This window comes from Callorhinchus milii, unplaced genomic scaffold (genome assembly GCF_018977255.1).
Source record: "Callorhinchus milii isolate IMCB2004 unplaced genomic scaffold, IMCB_Cmil_1.0 Scaffold4, whole genome shotgun sequence".
In the NCBI taxonomy this organism is placed as follows: Eukaryota; Metazoa; Chordata; class Chondrichthyes; order Chimaeriformes; family Callorhinchidae; genus Callorhinchus; species Callorhinchus milii.
Window position 1 is genome coordinate 60,185,739 of NW_024704745.1, and position 19,711 is coordinate 60,205,449.

General features: G+C 37.9%; 1 protein-coding gene across 1 annotated transcript in view; it reads right to left on the reverse strand.

Moving 5' to 3' along the window:
- The window catches only part of aff3 (AF4/FMR2 family, member 3), a 263,454-nt gene that overhangs the window by 96,637 nt on the left and 147,106 nt on the right, over positions 1-19,711 (reverse strand). Inside the window, exons 5-7 of the mRNA XM_007885859.2 lie at positions 9,781-9,867; positions 7,842-7,878; positions 7,437-7,485 (exon numbers count right to left, since the gene is read on the reverse strand). Coding sequence (XP_007884050.2) covers positions 7,437-7,485; positions 7,842-7,878; positions 9,781-9,867 — 173 coding nt within the window. The remainder of the gene's footprint in view (positions 1-7,436; positions 7,486-7,841; positions 7,879-9,780; positions 9,868-19,711) is intronic.

Here is a 19,711-nt window from a genome sequence, read left to right on the forward strand (position 1 = left end):
CATTGCAGAACTGGCCAACGTTCAGGCTAAAGAGGCTGTGAAACAGACTGTTTCCGTCTTATGGCCTCAGTCCTAGGTTTCTTCCATGCAAAATGTTAGCTATTTTACTTGGACTATTGCCAGTTTTAAATATCTTGCTGTGTACACTATTGATTCAGCATAATTTCTAGCTGTTTCTTATACAAGAAGCTAACTACATTTGGAATAATATATTTCATCAACAAAGAATGAAAATTACATGATCATGGCTTAAATAAGACTATATTTTTTCTTATGATCTAACTGTCAGTCCAGGATACATCAATTAGTAATATTTTACCATGGACACTATAAACCACAAGCCAAACCTTACTGCTGCAATCCAGCGTCTCAAATTTCAGCAGTTTATTCTTTGAGTATAGTGTTTCTAAAATCATATCACCATGGCAACAGGGAATCTTAACCTAACAGTCATGCAAGAGCCAAGATGTCAATCCATCACTCTCTATCAGGCAGTGTTCCACAATGAGAGTTAAGCAGTAAGTTGGACCAAACAGAAGTTTGTTCAGGCTTGAAATAGCAGAACAAACAGTCTCAGAAGTCATCAACAGCTAAAATAAGATAGGTTCAATTTGTGTTATCTGTGAAGTAGCTGTAAGTTAAATTGTCCAGCTTCAATTCTGGCAGTCCTTGGCCTGAGGTAACATATGTAATAAAGAAAGACTGACATGCCTGAGCTGTCAAGACTCCTCAACATCAAAATCAATGAAAAGAGACTTGTTTTATTGTGGATTTGGATTGGTTCAAAATGCTTTTAAGTTTCTTTAATGACCCAAAGGACATTAGGTGAAAGTTGCTGGGTTTCATAATGCATTTAATGTGACGAGCCTTCCCCCATGGCCTTGGCAAAATGGTTCACCCAATGATTTCTCCATGCCAACGCTGCTCCTATGGTGTAAATGGCTAACTGAGTTCAGCTGAGGCAAGTTACTGACTCAATTCTGCAGGTAATGAAGCAGCATACTGGTAGTGTGCATGTGTAGCAGCCAGATTTCTGGTTTACATTCGCAAATTGGAATTCTCATTTTGGTGTTTTCTTTTTTAAAAATAGATTAGTGAGTCCAGTTGGCATCCTCTACAATTCAGTTGTGTCTGATAGGCACTGCCAAGCCTCCCACAGGAAGAATGGTTACTTGGGCGGGGAACAGGTCAGCAACCAGGGCATATAGAACCATACGACAGCAAGAGGACTTGAGCAGAGAGGCTTATGCCCTCTTTGGGAGAAACAGTTTAAAAAATTGGGCGCACTAATTTTCTTTTTCTAATGAAAAAAGAGAAAATACCAAGACAAGAATTACAACTTGTAGAACTGTTCAATACTCAGCAATAATTTAGGAATGGCTTACCATCTGCAACAATTGATACATCAATAATAATTATCACTTTGAATAAATTATGAAATGCTGCAAAGATTTCCCCCATTTTCCCCCGCCAAATATTCTCCCTTCATAAAGGTGCTGATTGTTATTGGGGCATTGTCATGCATGGTATAACTCTCCATCACCTCACCTAAATGGCCATTCTTCATGTATAAATATAATGAAGACCATTGACTACAGTGCAATAATCATTGTATCAATGGCCTCTCATGTAAGGTATGAGCTGTTAGCACCTGCAGAGCCATACGCCAATATTACTGTAGTTTTTACTATACCTTCAGGAGAAGAGGAAAGAAAATGGGAAAGAAATAAAAATACTGTGAGGTTATTAATAATAATAATAAATCTTATGTCGTCAAAACGTCTCAAAGCGCTTCACAGAATTTGACCACAAATACTCCACTTTACAGTAATGTCTGATGGTGCACTGCCAAGCTTCACACAGGATGAATGGCTTCCTTCACTGGAAGAATACACTTCACAGATTAATTTTAAAAGTAAAAGAAATGTATAAGAAAATAGCCTCAAGTTTTATTTTTGGTACTATAAATATTCTAAAGCAGCTGAGGCAGATGGGTATCGTCATTCCTAATTTGTTCAACAAACTATTACTTGTCTTGAACGACCTTCTCCCTCCTCTGATCCAATGTTTATTGATGGATTCATAAAGTCCTATACCAAACGAAGCATTTTCCGTAGATAGCTGAACTCAAACTAAACTAAAGTGGGCATCCGGAATTGCACAAAAGCTGCACGTCTGCAATCTGACTGGAAATCAATGTCTGAGTAGTATCCTTAGCAGTGAACAGGAGCGTGACAAGGTTGTGTAAAAGATTTCATGCACTGAAAGCTATAGTGGCTTTTAGTCTGTGCTTTAGCTAATTATTGTGATTGAGTAACTGCTTCTGGCCACTTTCAACAGTTCCAACATCCAATCTTGGACTATTTACAGAAAGCTGTCTTTTCTATTTCACTCTTAAGCACTTGCATTTATGTCACGATTAGTAGAACTGCAGGATCAAAGACTATCAAGTTAAAATAACGAATAATTTAATATTAACTTCCTTATTGCCACACGCTTGCTATTAAAGCCAGTACAGCCTTTTGTACTAAATGAAAGCAGTTTATTGTTTCAGTTTATTGTTACCTTTATTACCCATCTTAATAGAGGGGACACCCTCGTTTTTATAATAAGTGAAATTGCTGTCAAAATGACACTGTATGGGTTAGGAATCATATCACAGTAGACAGTGTGATTACTAAGACCTTACCATTATATATAAATAACTCCACATACTGTTCTCTGTTAACACATTTTTAAAAAAAAATAATTGCACTGAATTATTAACTTTTGTACAATGAGCAGAGTAAATTCTCAAGTACAGACTGCAAACATATCCCCCAAACTAAAAATGTCATGTTATTTTAGCACTAACATTTTTTTAAAATCAGTTTATTTTCCCTAGGAAAAGCCCAAATGAAAAGAGTGATATGCTTACATAGTAAATTACATATGTGCAGTAGACAAAGCATATATTGGCATTACCATTTCCAAATGTAAAAGAATAACAAAGCTAAAAATAGGAAAGACATAAAATGTTTTAGCTGTAATTTCTAGATATAAGAGAATTAGTATTGTGCATTGGATGGCAGAATGTATTTTGATGAAAAGCCCAGATTATCTTTGGCCAAAAACACATATTAAGGCAGTATGAATAAATATTTGAGGAAATGACATTCAAGGTTATGGAGAAAGAGGAGGGAAATCGGATTGGAGCAGGTAGCTTGTGGTTCAGGGCTCAATAAAGGAACATAAGAACAGGAGTAGGCCATTCAGCCCCTCAAGCCCGTTCTGGTATTATATTAGATCATGGCTGATCTGTACCTCAACTCCTTTGCCCCATTAATAATAATTCCTCCAAAACCAAAAACAATAATAAAACTGGTCATTTTCAATCTGCGACTGTTTGTGGGACATTGCTGTGCGCAATTGGCTGCCGCGTTCGCCCACAATATACAGTCAATTCACTTTACAGTGTGTTCTGTGAAGCGCTTTGGGACGTCCTCCCGACATGAAAAGCGCTATATCAAATGCAAGGATTATTATTATTATTATCTCCCTTGATACTCTGACTAATAAAAAGCTATCCACCTTAGTCTTGAAATTTGAATTTGAAATCCAGCATTCACAGACTTTGGGGAGAGAGAGTTCTAAATATCCAATACCCTTTGCATGAAAAAATGCTTCCTGATTCAACTCCTAAATGGCCTAGCTCTAATTTTACGATTATCCCTCCTTGTTCTGGATTCCCCCACCAGAGGAAATAGTTTCACTGTAGCTACCCTATCGAATCCCTTTATCATTTTAAATATCTCAATCAGATCACCCCTCAACCTTTTAAACTAGAGGATCAACCACAACCTAGAGAACCATCAGCCAAAGTGACAGACATGTTTTATTTCACGAAGTTGACATGAGATAATTCAACTCATCTGCAATCCTCTTCTGCTACAGCTTCCACTGCTGCTGGGATACAACAGAAAATTAAATATAAATATAATATAATAGCGCTCAATACAACAGTTCCGGGGAGGAGCTAGCACCAGCTCAGACCTGATAGGCTGAATGACAATTCTTTGAAAATTCACAGTGACTCTGTGAAATCTGGCAGAAATTTTACAAAGAACATTGTCTCTTAGACTGTTCACGCTCAGATGGAAACAAGTTTAGAGTTAAGATGACCAAGGTTATTGTCCCAGGACATTGTCCTGTACCTCAAAGAAAAGTATGGTTTTGCAAAGCACAAGCAAAATGTTTGTCAGTAAAACCTTTTTTTATTGTGTTGATTCCTTTACTTAACTCTTTTGAAGTATATACATACACATTTAGAGTTTTTTTAGCATTTAAAATTAAGTTTTTTTTTAAATTGGAAAAGGAACTGGTGAGATTATTGATATATTTCTGTCTTTATTTTATGCAGACCAAAGAGTGAATCCCAGTGTTTTATTGTTGGCCTGGGCTAGTCTGAACTTGATCATTTGCACCTATGTAAACAACGTATGCAAGAGAATAGGCTCAGAAGGAATGAAGCAGAGTGTAGCGTTAATTTTCCCAGTGACCAAGAAAGAGACATTGGCAGTGACCAAGAATTGAGATCATTTGATAGAGATATGACAGACAGAATTAAAAATATGTGGCAGCTTCCTTCATATATATCTGAGAACAAACTAGTGGTAAATTGTTTTGTTCACTACTTATAAATATGAAGAAACCAGATGCATTTTCTTTTGATATATGATAAGCAATGCTCTCACTGAAAACTGCACAGTAAAATCTTGGAAGTAACATATTCTTCTGTATTACTTTTATTATCAACTTTGAAACTAAAAGTTGAACTCTTGCATTACTTAATGGTTCCGGAATATAAAAATCTTCTCAACATTCAGTCAGTAAAACTATACCTGTTAAACAGCTCATCAGCTGTTTTATCACTGATTACTTTTTCTTTTAAGGTCATTTAATCATTTACTTCACTGGGAAATAAATCTGGATCATAGTTTTTTTATAAAATGGCAGCTCTATTCGCTGGTGCAGATTATTGCATGCCACTGTATAAAATGTATGTTGGTGTATTTAAATGCTCTGAGTTGGAAATTGTGATGTGTGATATAGATGGTATTTGATTGTGATTGTTACAAGGTCAAATTCTGGTGGATTTTAGGTGTAGGAAAACACAGTTATGGGATTTGAACCTCAATATGGAATATTCTGCTCTAGGAGATCCCCCAAATGCAGACTGCTCACACCAACAACAACTTGCATTTATACATTGCCTTTCATGCAAGGTGGTGTCCCGGAGCGCTTGACTCACAAAGTCCTGTAAACAGCCATGAAGCAAATCACCAAATAACCTGTGGAATTGTTGGCCAGGGCACTGGGGAAAAATTCCCCTTTCTTTCTGAACAAAATCATGAAATCTATTTGAAGAAGCACACAGAGCCTCATCTCATCTGAAGGACATCAACTCCAACAATGCAGCACTCCAACAGAAATACACTGGCGCATCACCTTAGACTGTGAGCTCAAGTTGTTGTCAGTCAACCTTGCCAATCATTCAATCATCTGCTCATATTACACTGGTCTATGTTTGTTTTTCCAACAAAAATAATCTGGAAGATTTTTGAAGTTTTTTTTAAAAGACTGTCTCATTGTGAGGCAACTAGTGCAGAAATCCATTTTTTTATTTGCATAGCTCTGGGACAGTAAAAGCATTATGATGTGGATCAAAATATTGTATCGTTCAGTACATTTATTTAATGTTACTGTAATCTATGGAAACATAGAATAAATTATAGATGTTGGAGAATAAAAGTGTATTTGTAAAATACAAAAGGCATTCATTATTCAGAAAGTTCATTAATTAGTTCCACTTGTTTTACAAGCTTCCTGTTTATGTAAATGAGAAGCGTTTCCACAATCCCAAAAGCTTCTCAGATCCTTTGGGGCTATTTAAAAATTCCCAGCTTCCTGACATCCAGTGGGACTAATCAGTAGGGGAGATGCACTGACGCAATTTGTAATGGAAAACTTACTTTGTAATGGAAAAATGTCATTATAGGAACATGCTACTGAAGCCAGTAAATTTTCCTCAAGAAGTGGAAAATCATCCTCTTTGGCTAAATAATGCAATAGGAATTCACCTTGTTATTATATTAAGACCATTTCAGGTTTATAACAAATATTTGGATATGACCAGAGCCACCTTGAAATTTGGATAAATCCACCCTCTTTGGGAGGAGTGCCACCCTGCACTTAAATAATACAGGATGGAATACGAGGATGCAATGAGTGCAATACTGGAAGGTTTGAAAGGCCAAAATGAATTATGCCTGTCTGATTTTCTTTGTTAGATACCAGTGCTAATTCATTGAAGGATAAATTAATTAACAGTGGTCTCCACGGTCTTTCTCCCCACTACCTATCTGAGCTCCTAAATCCCTACCACCCTGTTCGCTCCCTCCGCTCAGCGGGCTCCGGCCTGCTTCATGTCCCCCGCCTTGCTTGCCCCACTATCGGCAGGCGGGCCTTCCGCCACTCTGCACCCACCCTCTGGAACTCCATCCCGCAATCCCTCCGTTTCGCCCCTCCCTCACCACCTTCAAGACCCACCTCAAGACCCTCCTCTTCGACCATGCTTTCGATCTCCTTGCTTTCCCCCCTACCCACTCCACCACCCCCCCCCCCCGACCCTCAGCTTTGGTCCGTAAATCTGTCTGTCCAGCGCCTCGGAACGTCCTCCCGACGTGAAAGGCGCTATATAAATGTAATTTTGTTGTTATTGTTGTTGTTGTATACTCATCACATCTAGGCTCGACTAGCCAACTCCCTGCTTGTCGGCCTTCCCAACTCTTCCCTCCATAAGCTGCAGATCATCCAGTACTCTGCAGCTCGTGTCCTCTCCCGCATCAGGTACCGTGACCCCATCACCCCCACCCTAGCCCGGCTTTACTGGCTCCCCATCCCCCAGAGGATTGAATTCAAAATCCTCGTCCTCGCCTTCAATGCCCTCCACAGCCTTGCCCCTCCAAACCTCTGCGACCTGCTGACCCCATATCAACCTGTCCGCTCCCTCCCCTCAGCAGGATCTGGCCTGCTCCACTTCCCCCTTCAGGCCCGTTCCACCATTGGCAGCCGGGTCTTCAACCTCTCTGCTCCCACTCTTTGGAACTCCATCGCACATTCCCTTCGCCTCGGGTCTCAAAACCCTCATCTTCGACCGAGCCTTTGGCCAACCCCCTACCATCCACCCTCCCCGTCCCCAGCTCAGCTCCAAATCCCTGACTGTCCAGCACCTTTGGACGTCTTCCAGATGTGAAAGGCGCTATACAAATGTAATTTTGTACTGTATATATTTTCCGTCAATTTTGAATTACATTGCTGCTTAAATTTTAATGGTCACATGGCTATGCAGACCAAGATTCAATACCGTATGAATGTAGAAATTTAAAGAAACTTACAATTTCTGAAGTGAGGTATCCGAAGGGCTCTTTGCTTGAATTTCTTTCTCTGATGAGAAAATATATTTGAAAATTAATGTGAATGATATTCGGAGAAATAATGCGGTTTTAAACAGGATAACTTTACTGAAAACAATTTCTCTACGAACAATGATATATGTATTTATATCTAACCAGAACTTTATCAGTATCATTTTTCCTAAAGACACAGCAGCATTGATAGAATCAATGTAAATAAAAGGCATCACAAGAAAGGCTCATATCAGGAAACTTTGTGCGGTGTATACTTGTGAAAGTATACTGATGATAAAGTTGGTCTCTGGATTATAACATATATATAGATTATTTTCTGCAACAATCTTCAAACAAGTCTTTTATTGATTAATATTGGAATAAGATACCTACTTGTATCATTGTAGCCAGTGTCTACATGCTGAGAATCCTGAAACCAAAAGAAATCCAATGATGTTTATTATTAGAAATTACAGAAATGTGGGCCATTTAATTTAAATTACAGACATAGATTTAGTATTCCAAAACCTCAACATGTCAAACGAACATTCATTTATTTCCCCACCAATTTCTATCAATCTTTGTATATTTGGTTAAATAATAAGTAATAATGACATAATTTGAGTTACTGGGTTGAATGAGTAACTGGGCTAAAGGTTAGGAAGCTGAAATACATTAACAGATCCAATAATAAACAGGGATGGTTGAGTATCAGATCTCTCACACTCCTGGGCTCAGTAAATACTGCAAGCCAGATCTGATGATGCCAATAAATACTCAGTGATTAAATGAAGGGTTTATAAAATGAATCATAACTTATGGCTAAGTTTCTACTTTAAGATAAAATAGTTTAGATTCCAGGACAGCAATTAGCAGTCTAACTAAAACAATTTTCAGTAAATAAAGCACATGTCAAAGCTTTATCCTTGAGATAACACCGCCTTGCTGAAGATACTGCATATTTAACTATAATTCAAATTAAGAAAAATATTTCATTCTTTTAAAATTAATAATGGATTGATAAACAAAGAAAAGAACTGCTGACATCATTAATGGCAGTGACAAGCCAGTTTCTTGTGTACACACATAGGAAGCTTGCTAGTCAGCACAACCCATTTCTACCTGTGAAAGGATTTGTGGCTGTCCAAACAACTTCCTACGCACATATACTATACAGGTTTTATAGGGACTATAGAGACTTTTTCTAAGGAGACCTTATGGACATTTTTAATCATTCAGTTGGTTCAAAGTTAATTACATTTGAGCAGTCGGTCATATAATTAAGCAAGAAGTACACCAAGTGGCAATTACACTACTTGGCTCATAATATACTTCTTGCTCACAGCTACATAAACAGTTATTTTTAAGCCGTTCAGTTGACTTATTTGTTTCCAACAGAAACAGTTTCTGGCCTCCAAAGACAGATAAAAAGATGCCATGCAACATTAATCAAGGTGATTTTTGACATTCAAGTGCCATCACTACAGACATTATTGAATTTTACATGAGATATCCCCAACTGCTGCTATTTCATACAGTCAGCTGCAAAAGACTTGAAACAAGCTCAGTGGAGTACTGGTGCTCCTTGTACACTCAGTCCTTAATCTACTTTTATCTGTGGTGACAGGAAAGAACTGCTTCCGCAAATAAAGACAGTTAAGGCCATGAAGATCAAGCACTCCCTCAAATCCTAACCACCAGCAGAGAAATCAAGAAGTTTTCCTATTATCCTTTTGATGGCCAAACTAGAAATCTTAATTTGTCATTTAACTTGAAAAATATCACGATGATATCTGTGTGCCAATTTTGAGGGGCGGGGAGAGTAGTGGGGGATGTTCACATGATTCTTTAAAGTATCAACTTCTTTACTTAGGCATACCTGCCTTTTTTTTATTCCCTGGGATCCTAAGTTCATGGGACTGAGAGGATGGATAAGTCACCTATTCTCTGATCTCTAGTAAGTCCCCAGAGGCTGGCATTGCTAGAGATCAGGGAGAAGGTGACTTGCCCCAGGGCAGACCTATGATCACGTCTGGCTTATGGTGAAATATATAATTTCCACTTGGTACAACTCTGGAGATAATTGGTAAATCAGGCCGTCAGGTTGCAATTTTCAGATCAACACACTGTTGAGTTTTGAATGCAATGCAAACATTTAATATTCTTTCTAATTCATTTATAGACTTATGAAAGGATATTCACCTAAATGATGCCTACAAAATGCAGTTACTACATCTTACAGTAGTGTTTAAGACATCCTCCTATCGTTAAAGGTGTTATACCAAATGTAAGGATTTAAAACATTTGAAATAAAGTATTAATATGGTATTACCTTAGCTGGAAACAAAAACTTGCTTGGTTCCACCTTGCTTGGTGTGTGAATGGCAGTCAAAGGAGGTGGCCATGAATGGGTCATCTCCTGTAAAGAAAATACAGTCAAGAATCAGCGCTCACTTTGTGTGATGCAAGATTAGAACACATTTTGAAATCCAAAGTCATAAATGCAGGTTCAGTACATAAAATAGCAGCTATGCACAACCTAGAACCAAAACGGATTTGAGTAGGCAAAACTTTTAGAAAAAAGTCAGTGTACATCAATGTCAGAATGACTGCTGTTACCAATTAGATAACCATGTTAGATTCCAAAATACATCAGCACTCCAAAAGACTTGACCTGTACGTTCACCCTTAACTGATTCCAACCTATTGTACACTCTTCTAAAAGTCTTCTTCTTTTACAGTAAATGTCTATTACGCTTTCAGAATTTACCTTTTTCTTTCATTGCTAGGTGAGTAGCTGAGAAATATGCATGGATAATCCCTATTACATAGAACTGCAAATAGATCCAGTTCATCTACTTCCTCTGTAAAAACAATCTACAGTGAATCTACTTAGTTTGAAGACTTGAGTCGTTTAAAACTATTGTATTCTGATATTAAGGGACATTCAAATTCAAATATATCTGAATTATAAAGTTTATCTGCAGTATTGCTGTCAGCATTTCAATACTAAACAAATCTTCAGCAAATGTCTCCTACATTGCCCACCACAGTGGCTAACATGGATTATTCACTAATGTACATCTAATCCCATTTACATGTGTTACCGAGTTTATTGATTACATTGTTGAGTGGTCACTTTCCAAAAGCATAAACTAGAAATCTTTGTGTACTAGTTTTATCCCATTCCCATATCCCATTCAGTCCAAATGCCAGAATTCCCAATAGCTAATTGCAGCCCCAAAGCAAACAATTATATCAGTGACAAAAATGTCTTCTGTAATATCCTCTATTTTATAGATTTGCTTAACACCTGTGAGGAATAAATCAATTACTAATGATCTTTTCCTTGTGTATGTTTAAAAACTTAAAACAATCAATACAACACACAATAAAAGATCTTGTCTGAAATTAAATGTAAACTGATGCTCTGATGAATATTTTAGAACATCAGGTAATTCCACACACCCAGAAATATCTGTACAAAGTAACCCTGCTGTGTAGTTCATAATTTTAAGTACCAGCCTATTAAAATGAAAAGACAGATTAATTGTCACTAGCATATTAATGACTATGACCTTTATTTAAAAAAGCAATATTACTTTCAAAACAGGTGAAAGAGCAATTGAAATTAGTTAAATCTTGTCAGTTCTGCTTCTGCTTGTAACTATCCTTTTAAACATGCTTAACAGAGTTAAATGCCTATTATCATAAATGTAATTGGGAAATTGGATAAGACATAATACTTAATTATAATTCAGCAGGGTTTATTTTCCTGTTTAAATATTACATGTTTGTAAAGTCATCAGGTAAAATATTACATTAATGGGAACAATTTGAAGAAATTATATTTAACAAAATCGATACTGTAGTTGAAGTTAAACTATCTTTTTCTCTGATCATGCCAGACGTTAATTGTAGATATGCAGTTAACTTCTATGGAAACTGTAGATATAACATTTTAGATAAAATGGTACTTAATCACAAAATGGTGTGTGTAGAATTGATAGCCTGTAGTAATTAAAAAAAAGAGATAAACATAAATTGAATACAAATAAATTCTGGGTAACAAAAATATTCAGGAACACTGATTTTTTTCTCTGCCAGGTAAATATTGTAATTGTATATTGTATCACACACCTGATGCTGGTGGAAATTCACATGGAAAATAAAACAAAACTGATCTCTAAACACGTCATTCCTATTAATGCCAATAGCATCTAAGAAGCATCATAGCTATTTGGCCACCAGCAAAAGTGCCTATGACATAAATGCAATTTTCTCCAGTGAATCCTCCCTATCGACCTCAGACTCAGGAGAATTCAGCTCGGGCCTACGATTTCATCAGAGATAAAGTCTGTGAGTTCAGCAGTCGTGTATAGTAATGCCACCAGCATGCTTTTTGTTTTGCACTTTCATTCCATATTCGTCCTTTGAGCTTTAATGAACCATTCAATTGGTGAAGTATTCCATTTTGCAGAACCAATCATCCTATGAAACTTCACTGTGCTCAATTCATGAAGGCATTCAATTTGTGAAGGGGAAACCTCAGTATTTGTTAGTTGACATTATTTTATTACAGCAAAATACTACAAGAGTTGATTGGATAGAGAGGTCTTCCTGATTATGGAGGGTTACAATAGGATAAATAGTCATTGCTATTGCTAATTGTCAGCAAGGCACAAATGAGAGAGCACAAATTAAAGATAATTCCCAAATTAAAGAGGATATTAAAAAATATAAGCATGATTGGAACACAGAATTCTCTGCCACAAACTATTGTTGAAGAAGTCTATGAACTATTTTAAAATGGAATTAGGTATATGCTTGAAAAAGAGAATATTATTGAGTAGAGGGCAAGTACCAAATTCAATTAGACTAGTTGTGTGTGTGGGTAAGAACAGCAGACTTTCTGAGCCGAAAGGCCTGTTTCTGTGCTTTAACATTGAGAAGCTACTGTTAGAAAATTGATGCACTGTTACAGAAAACTTTTAACCTTTTGTCTCAATGTATCAGCTCATCTGACACAGTTACATTACAGCATTACATAGAGGAGCAGTGCAACAAAGAATAGTATACATAAAAAATAAAAACAAAGTGCTGCCACTTCACTGAGCATTAGTATTGTATTTATACTACCATTACGGTATATATTTCAATCCTTTAGTTTCCCTTTTTACAAAACCATTTAGAATTTATCAATAGTCCTTTCTGAATATAATGGAATCTATCCATTGCATCTACCACAGAATTGGCCTGGATTGGTTTTAATACACAGCAGCCTCTCATGCCAACTCCAGTCTGTTTTAGATCAATCCAGCAGTTTATGCTGATTCCTAATTGAGTATAACATCCAGAGTAATGCAGTATGAATTAACTTCTTTCTGTACATAACGTTCTCTTGCTGAATTCAAAATGAATCCAACAGATTCCATCTCGTAGATGTAATCCTGCTCGAATCCAGCAACCACCAACTCCTGTTTGACACTGGCCTAATCATTCTGTGGAGTTAGTTTTAATAACCCTATCAGCGAATATGTGGATTCACTTGTTTCAGTATGGTCTACACAAGATAATTCCCATTGACCTGTACGGTTGTTGGTTGGGACAGCAATTTATGATTGCAATAGATTACATCTGCATCACCATTGCTTTATAAAGATGATTTTAAATGTGAATTCCAATATCAGTAATAACTGCTGGTTACATTTCAATTTGGCTGTTGTTTCTCAAAAGACTAAGCCTCTAAGTTCAACATCTGAAGTCACCATTTGTATGCCTAATTATTGAGGTGTATATTGTCTATATTGATTGATAATGCAAAGAGGTGTCAGATACCACTCTTTATGCTTTTGAGCTTTTTTTTTACTATGTTCAATGACAAAGTACTTAAATTATCATAGGTATGAAAATATATTCCTTTTTATTTCATCATCGAATCCTAGAACTCCTTTAAAGGAGTTTTAAAGATATTACAAGCAGATGTCAACACAACGCCTGGGAGATTTCAGATGACATGACAAGCTACACCATGCTTTGTCCTTAAACTCTGCTTCCAATTTTATGTGGTATGACAATTGCTCAACTGGTTTATAAAACTAAAGGAATATAGAAAATATATTTAAAGTTATTGTGGATTCTCTCCAAAAAATATTTACAGAGTGATATCCTCTGTGCTTTCATTTAAGAAACTATCTAGGCTTATGTGTGGAATGCCACCAAATTGTGTGCCTAAATATGATAGCAATTAGGGGATCTCACGCAGAGGATAATGAGATTGTGGAACTCGCTACCTGAAGCAATGGTTCAATCAAATAGTGTAGATGTATTCAAGAGGAAGCTATGAGGGAGAGAGGAATACAATACAAAATTTGTATAGCGCCTTTCATGTCAGGAGGACGAATAGAAGGGTTATGGGAGGCAGTAGGGAATAGGTGAACACTCATGTGGAGTATAAACACCAGCCCTGGTTGGGCCGAGTTGCCTGTTTCTGTGATGAACATTCTTGGAAAATAAACATTACCACACTTGCATCACGATTAGCCATCACTGTCTCACATATATTGTTACAATTCAATATGCTTCTAATTGTGTAACATCCTTTGCCCAACTCCACCCCCCACCTCCCCCCCATTCTCAATTTACATTTGATTGCTCAGCATATGTTCTTCAGTAACACACAGAAAACAATAAAAATTATAATCAGGTACTTTCCTTCCCCTTATGCTGGCATCTATAACCAGAGTTATGCTGAACAAACTCCTTGGAGCTAAACAAGTCAATTATGGGCATCTAACTCTTATGATAAAATTAACACATTTGGCATATATTATCAATCAGAACGCCACTCACAACCAATTACATTGCCAGCCATGTCTGAAACAAAAGTGTACTTTATTCATGAGTGGGCAATTGAAATTGAGTCTCAGATGTCCATACAATATAAGAGTACTTACAATGACATCACCAGATGGCGATTTACTTGAAAAATTAACAATTTAGCTACATTTTTCCAGTTTATGCATGGAGAATTAGTTATAAAAAAAATTCTTCCAAAGCCTGAGACAACTGAGACCACCTCAGTTAAGAAAGGCCTGGAATTGAACCTACAACCATCTGGTCTGTATGGTTCAGTGCTAATCCAACCTATGCATTCACTCAGTAGGTCCTTGGGGGAACTGAAGACAACCATTGAGAATATATTTCATTTGAATACATTAGACTCTTCTTCCATCCATTTTTTTCATTTTTGTGGTGAGGGTTAGGGTACTAAATATCTGGCAGCTATATCAAATTTCAAATTCAAATCTCCAGCTGTCTAGTAAATAGATACCTCTTGATATTTCCCTCAAAAAGATCTAAATTAAAAGGAAAATTGGTACTTTAACATACTTTCACCAAATTCTATATCTTATAGTAAATGTTTAGTAAATTTAAATTGTTTAGTGCCGAGTTTCGCCTGCAAAATATACAGTCAACATTTTATAATATATTCTGTGAATCGCTTTCAGACATCTCAACAATGTAACAAGGCACTATATCAAATGCAAAGGATTATTATTATTATTCATAATAATAGTCATGCTTGCATTTGATAATAGTGCCTTATCACGTCTTTTAGACATCTCAAAGCACTTCACAGAATACATTGTAAAATTAATTGACTGACTATATTTTGTGGGTAAAATGCGGCAACCAATTCTGCAAAACAGTGTCCCACAAACAGTTGTGGTTTGAATGACCAAATTTGTTTTTAAGGGATTATTACCCCCGAAAAAGAGATCTCCCAATCGACTTGCAACCAGGTTTCTACTATTGCTAGGTAAACAAAGGCGTGTGGAATAAGAAAACTTGCTCAATGTTTCGCCCTGCCTTGGAATCAAACCTAGGTCCTCTCGCTTACGAGGCGAGTGCTCTAACCACTAAGCTGCAGGACTATTATTATTATTACTTGGTGCAGGAAGAAAAATTAATGCTGTGTGACTAACCGAGCACATATTGTTCTCCCTTTGTCAATCAGAAAAATTGATTGCTTTTTTATACATCCTTTTCAGCTTGAAATGTACTGAAATGCTTTACAATCACTATCAAGAATAGTGACTGTTTTGTAGAAAAACAGCAGCATTTTTCCATACAGCAAAGTCATACAAATAGGTATTAGACGAATGACCAATTTATTCAGAGGATCGTTGGCCATAACACCATGAGAAATTCCCCTTTCTTTTCATATAGTGTTGTACTATTGTACAGATCATCCAGAACTCTGGATGCCTGTATCCTCTCCCACACCAGGCTCTGTGACCCTATCACCCTCACCCTTGCCCGACTCCACTGGCTTCCCATCACACAGAAGATACAGTTCAAGATCCTGGTGCTCACCTTCAAAGCCCTCCATGGCCTTGCTCCCCCTACCTCTGTGACCTACTAACCCCCTACCAACCTGCCCACTGCCTCCGCTCAGCGGGCTCCGGCTTGCTTCACTTCCACCGCTTCACCCGCCCCACCATTGGCGGGTGGGCCTTAAGCTACTCTAGACCCACCTGGAACTCCATCCTATATTCCCTCGCCTCGCCTCCTCCCTTGCCTCCTTCAATATCCGTCTCAAGACCTACCTATTTGACCGTGCCTTCCCCCCTTGCCCCCCACCTTCCTTGATCCTGACCCCCAGCTCGGGTCCGAAATATTGATTTTCCAGTGCCGTGAGATATCCTCCCAATGTGAAAGGCACTATACAAATGTAATTTGTTGTTGTTTTGTACGATATTTAATACCCTGAAGGGCAGGTATTTTGGGATGTAATTGAACCTTTACCTCTTCAGTAACAATGAGTAATTTGTTAACCATTTGTGTCTGTTCAAGGCCTAATGACATGGAGGTTTTGTTTAGAGACCTGAAGCAATACAATGCAATTACGCCTTACATTTACCTAGCACTTTTCACATTGGGAGGAGATCTCAAAGTGCTTGACAATGCTGGACAGGCACTCCAGCTGGAGGTGGGACCAAGAATGAGTAGCGAGATTATGTTGTAACCTACGACACAATAAATGGTTGGTGCTACTGAAAAATTTTAGATATACTCATTGGAAATATTTCAAAACACTTTTTGTGATGGAATGCTGGAATGTTGATGGAGCACCAGGAGGAACAGCTCAAATGGTGCAGACAGTTTAAGGAAACATTTTGTTTCCAGTCAAAGGGACAAAAATAAGTTAGATTCCAAAAAAAGTCTACTGAAAAAGAACTCCTGACTGACCATGATCAGGATATAAGGCATATATAGTTACACATACACTCAAACAGTCTACCATTGTGGAGTGTTCAAAATGGAATGCTAGCAGGAAGCGTCTGAGGCACGAGGTTACTTTATTTCTGTTCAGTTATCCTGTCTGAAGTGCTCATTAATTCTGCTCTGCCTTTCCCTTCACAATGACACAAGACAGAAATGCAGCATCATCAATAACTGAGAGGAAGTATTAAATATGCCACTGTTTGAGAGTTTTGCTAAAAGGCATTAATGCTGCAGTCAGCGAGTAAACGGTATTGGCAACACAGTTAAAGCAATAACACTTTTCCTATTGATTGCCAATAATATTAAAAAAACATGTCTGTCTCATAATTGAAATTTTAAAAAACTCTTACTGTATTATACAAATGCTAATTACTAACTCATTGAAAAGAGCACAACAATACTTTTTGTAAAGAATAAATCATTTATGACACTGCTGTCAATCAACAACATGGCATAATTTGTTAATCGTACACAATTCAAGGTATTAATAAGAGCTTTATAACCTTATCTTCAATTTCTCATCATTCTTATAAGACGTTTTAGAAACATATATCCAAGCACAAATATAATAGTGGTAGGATATGTAAAAATAAAAACAAAGAGAGGATAAACAGGAAAAGAAAGAACAGAATGAATAAAGAACATGAGGTCAGGCAAAGATAAAATGTTCAATTTTATTTTAAATTGTATTTTGAATATTTAGACCTGTGGTTCAAAGTAAATATTACTGCAATAATAATAATAATAATCCTTACATTTGGTATAGCGCCTTCCACGTCAGGAAGACGTCCCAAAGGATATACTGTAAAGTGCAGTGACTGTGTATTGTGGACACGCTTGATGTTTCATAATATCCTAGGTAGCTGAGCCAGATGATATAAGTGAAGTCAGAGTTGCCGTGACCTCCTGCGAAACACTGCAGAGCAGTTAACTGATGATCTATTTCAGTAATCAGGTGCGAAATGGGAGACTCCTCCATTTTTACCCAGATCACCTTTCAATGTGGTTTGAACAGCAGCAAGTGACTCTGAAACTTGATAACTCTGCTCCCAATAGGTCACCATAGCAATTTGGGGTCAGTTGGAGTGTGCAGACAGATGAGCCCTTGACCTTTACCAGCTTGGCTGTCTTCATCCACCATCACTGCTGCCCCTTCCTCGTCCTGTGATACTTCACCGTTACCAAAATTCCTGCAGTGAAAATACCCACTTTGGTGGTTGCACAAACAGGGATGGAAGTTTGTGCTCTGTTTTTCCTCCCCTCCTGCTGTTGATACAAGTTATTCAAATTATTTAGTTCTTCTTGTTCTGTAAAAAAGCCAAATGGTATTATTATTAGTATAAATGCATATGTATCCGTTTGGGTACTGCAATTACGCTGCTATACTATGTTAAAACAATAAAGGTACTGTTATTACATGTACTAGCGTGTGCTTGTGCACAATCAATACAATCAATATTCTTGTATAATATAGTACATTTAATACATCTGAACAGTATGGAACGTACCTGTAATGATTCCTCTACTCCAAGGGTACATTCTCCATGTTTTCTTTACCCAACACATGTGCTATGGCTTCCTTGCATGGAGTCAGTTGTCTGAGAGGTGTCATCTGGTTGTGGGCCAATTTTGCCTTTGAACATAGCAACAGTGCTTATTGAATCACGATATTGTGGCCCATGCAAAATGCTTCCTGTACCATATATAATCCTTGTATTTCATGTTTGATCCAATTGCATCAAAACATGTCATTGAATTGGTTAGATGTGTAGTGACAGTTGTTAAAATCACTTTCCCCTCATGGCAAGATCTGAACAATTTGCATAACTCTGCTATTATAACACCAATTACCTTGCATTCCACATTATTACTGTTTCTTTTTCTGTTCAATACATTTTTGGTGTGTAATTTTAACTTTTCCTAATCTGTATATATTATATCTCTAATCCTACTAGACAACAATGTTCCTCCGTTACCTTATCTTTAGTCATTGCAGTTTCTCCCACCCCTCCCATCGGAAAAAGGGAGTCAGGAGAAGATGAGGAAGAGATGGGGAAATCGTCCACAAGAAAAACATTGCTTATTTGCAACATTTATGATAAAAAGAATGTCAGGCCCAAATTGTAAGGAAGAGATTTTACCAGCTGTCAGACAACAACAACAAAAATTACATTTGTTATCGGAAGGACGTCCCAGAGCGCTGGACAATCAGGGGTTTGGAATCCGAGCTGGGAGTTGGGGTCAGAAGGGGAGGAGAGCAGGGTGGGTGGGAGGGTAGCCGAAGGCATGATCGAAGAGGAAGATCTTCAGACAGGACTTGAAGGAGGCAAGAGAGGGGGTAAGGTGGAGGGACTGTGGGATAGAGTTCTAGCCAATGGTGGGGCAAAAAGTTTGGGGGACCTGAAGCAGGCTAGTGTCCCTCAAGCGAAGGAACGGACAGGCTGATATGGGGTTATGAGGTCAGAGAGGTAGGGGCGAGCAAGACCGTGGTGGGCCTTGAAGGTAAGAATGAAGGTTTTGTACTCGATTCTCTGAGGAATGGGGAGCCAATGCAGCTGGGCAAGAACGGGGGTGATAGGTTCCTGGACCCTGGTTCGGGAGAGGATACGAGCTGCAGAGTTCTGAATAACCTGCAATTTGTGGAGGCAAGAGCTGGGAAGCCCATGAGCAGGCAGCTGCCGTAGTCAAGCCGGGATATGTAGTAAAAGTGTGGATCAGGGTTTTGGTGGCCTGTGGTGAGAGGCAGTTGCAGAGGCGGACAATGTTGTGGAAGTGTGGTAAGGCAGAATGGGTCATGACATAAATGTGGGGTTTGAAGGATAGCTGAGGGTCGAAAAGAAAACCAAAGTTTCGGATTGGCTCAGTGAGGTGAAGAGAGCAGCCATGAAAGGTGATAGTGTCAGCGTCTGAGGTGAGGAGGTGCTGCCAGGCGCCAAGCAGGAGGGCCACTTTTTTTGAGGAAGTTGGCTCTC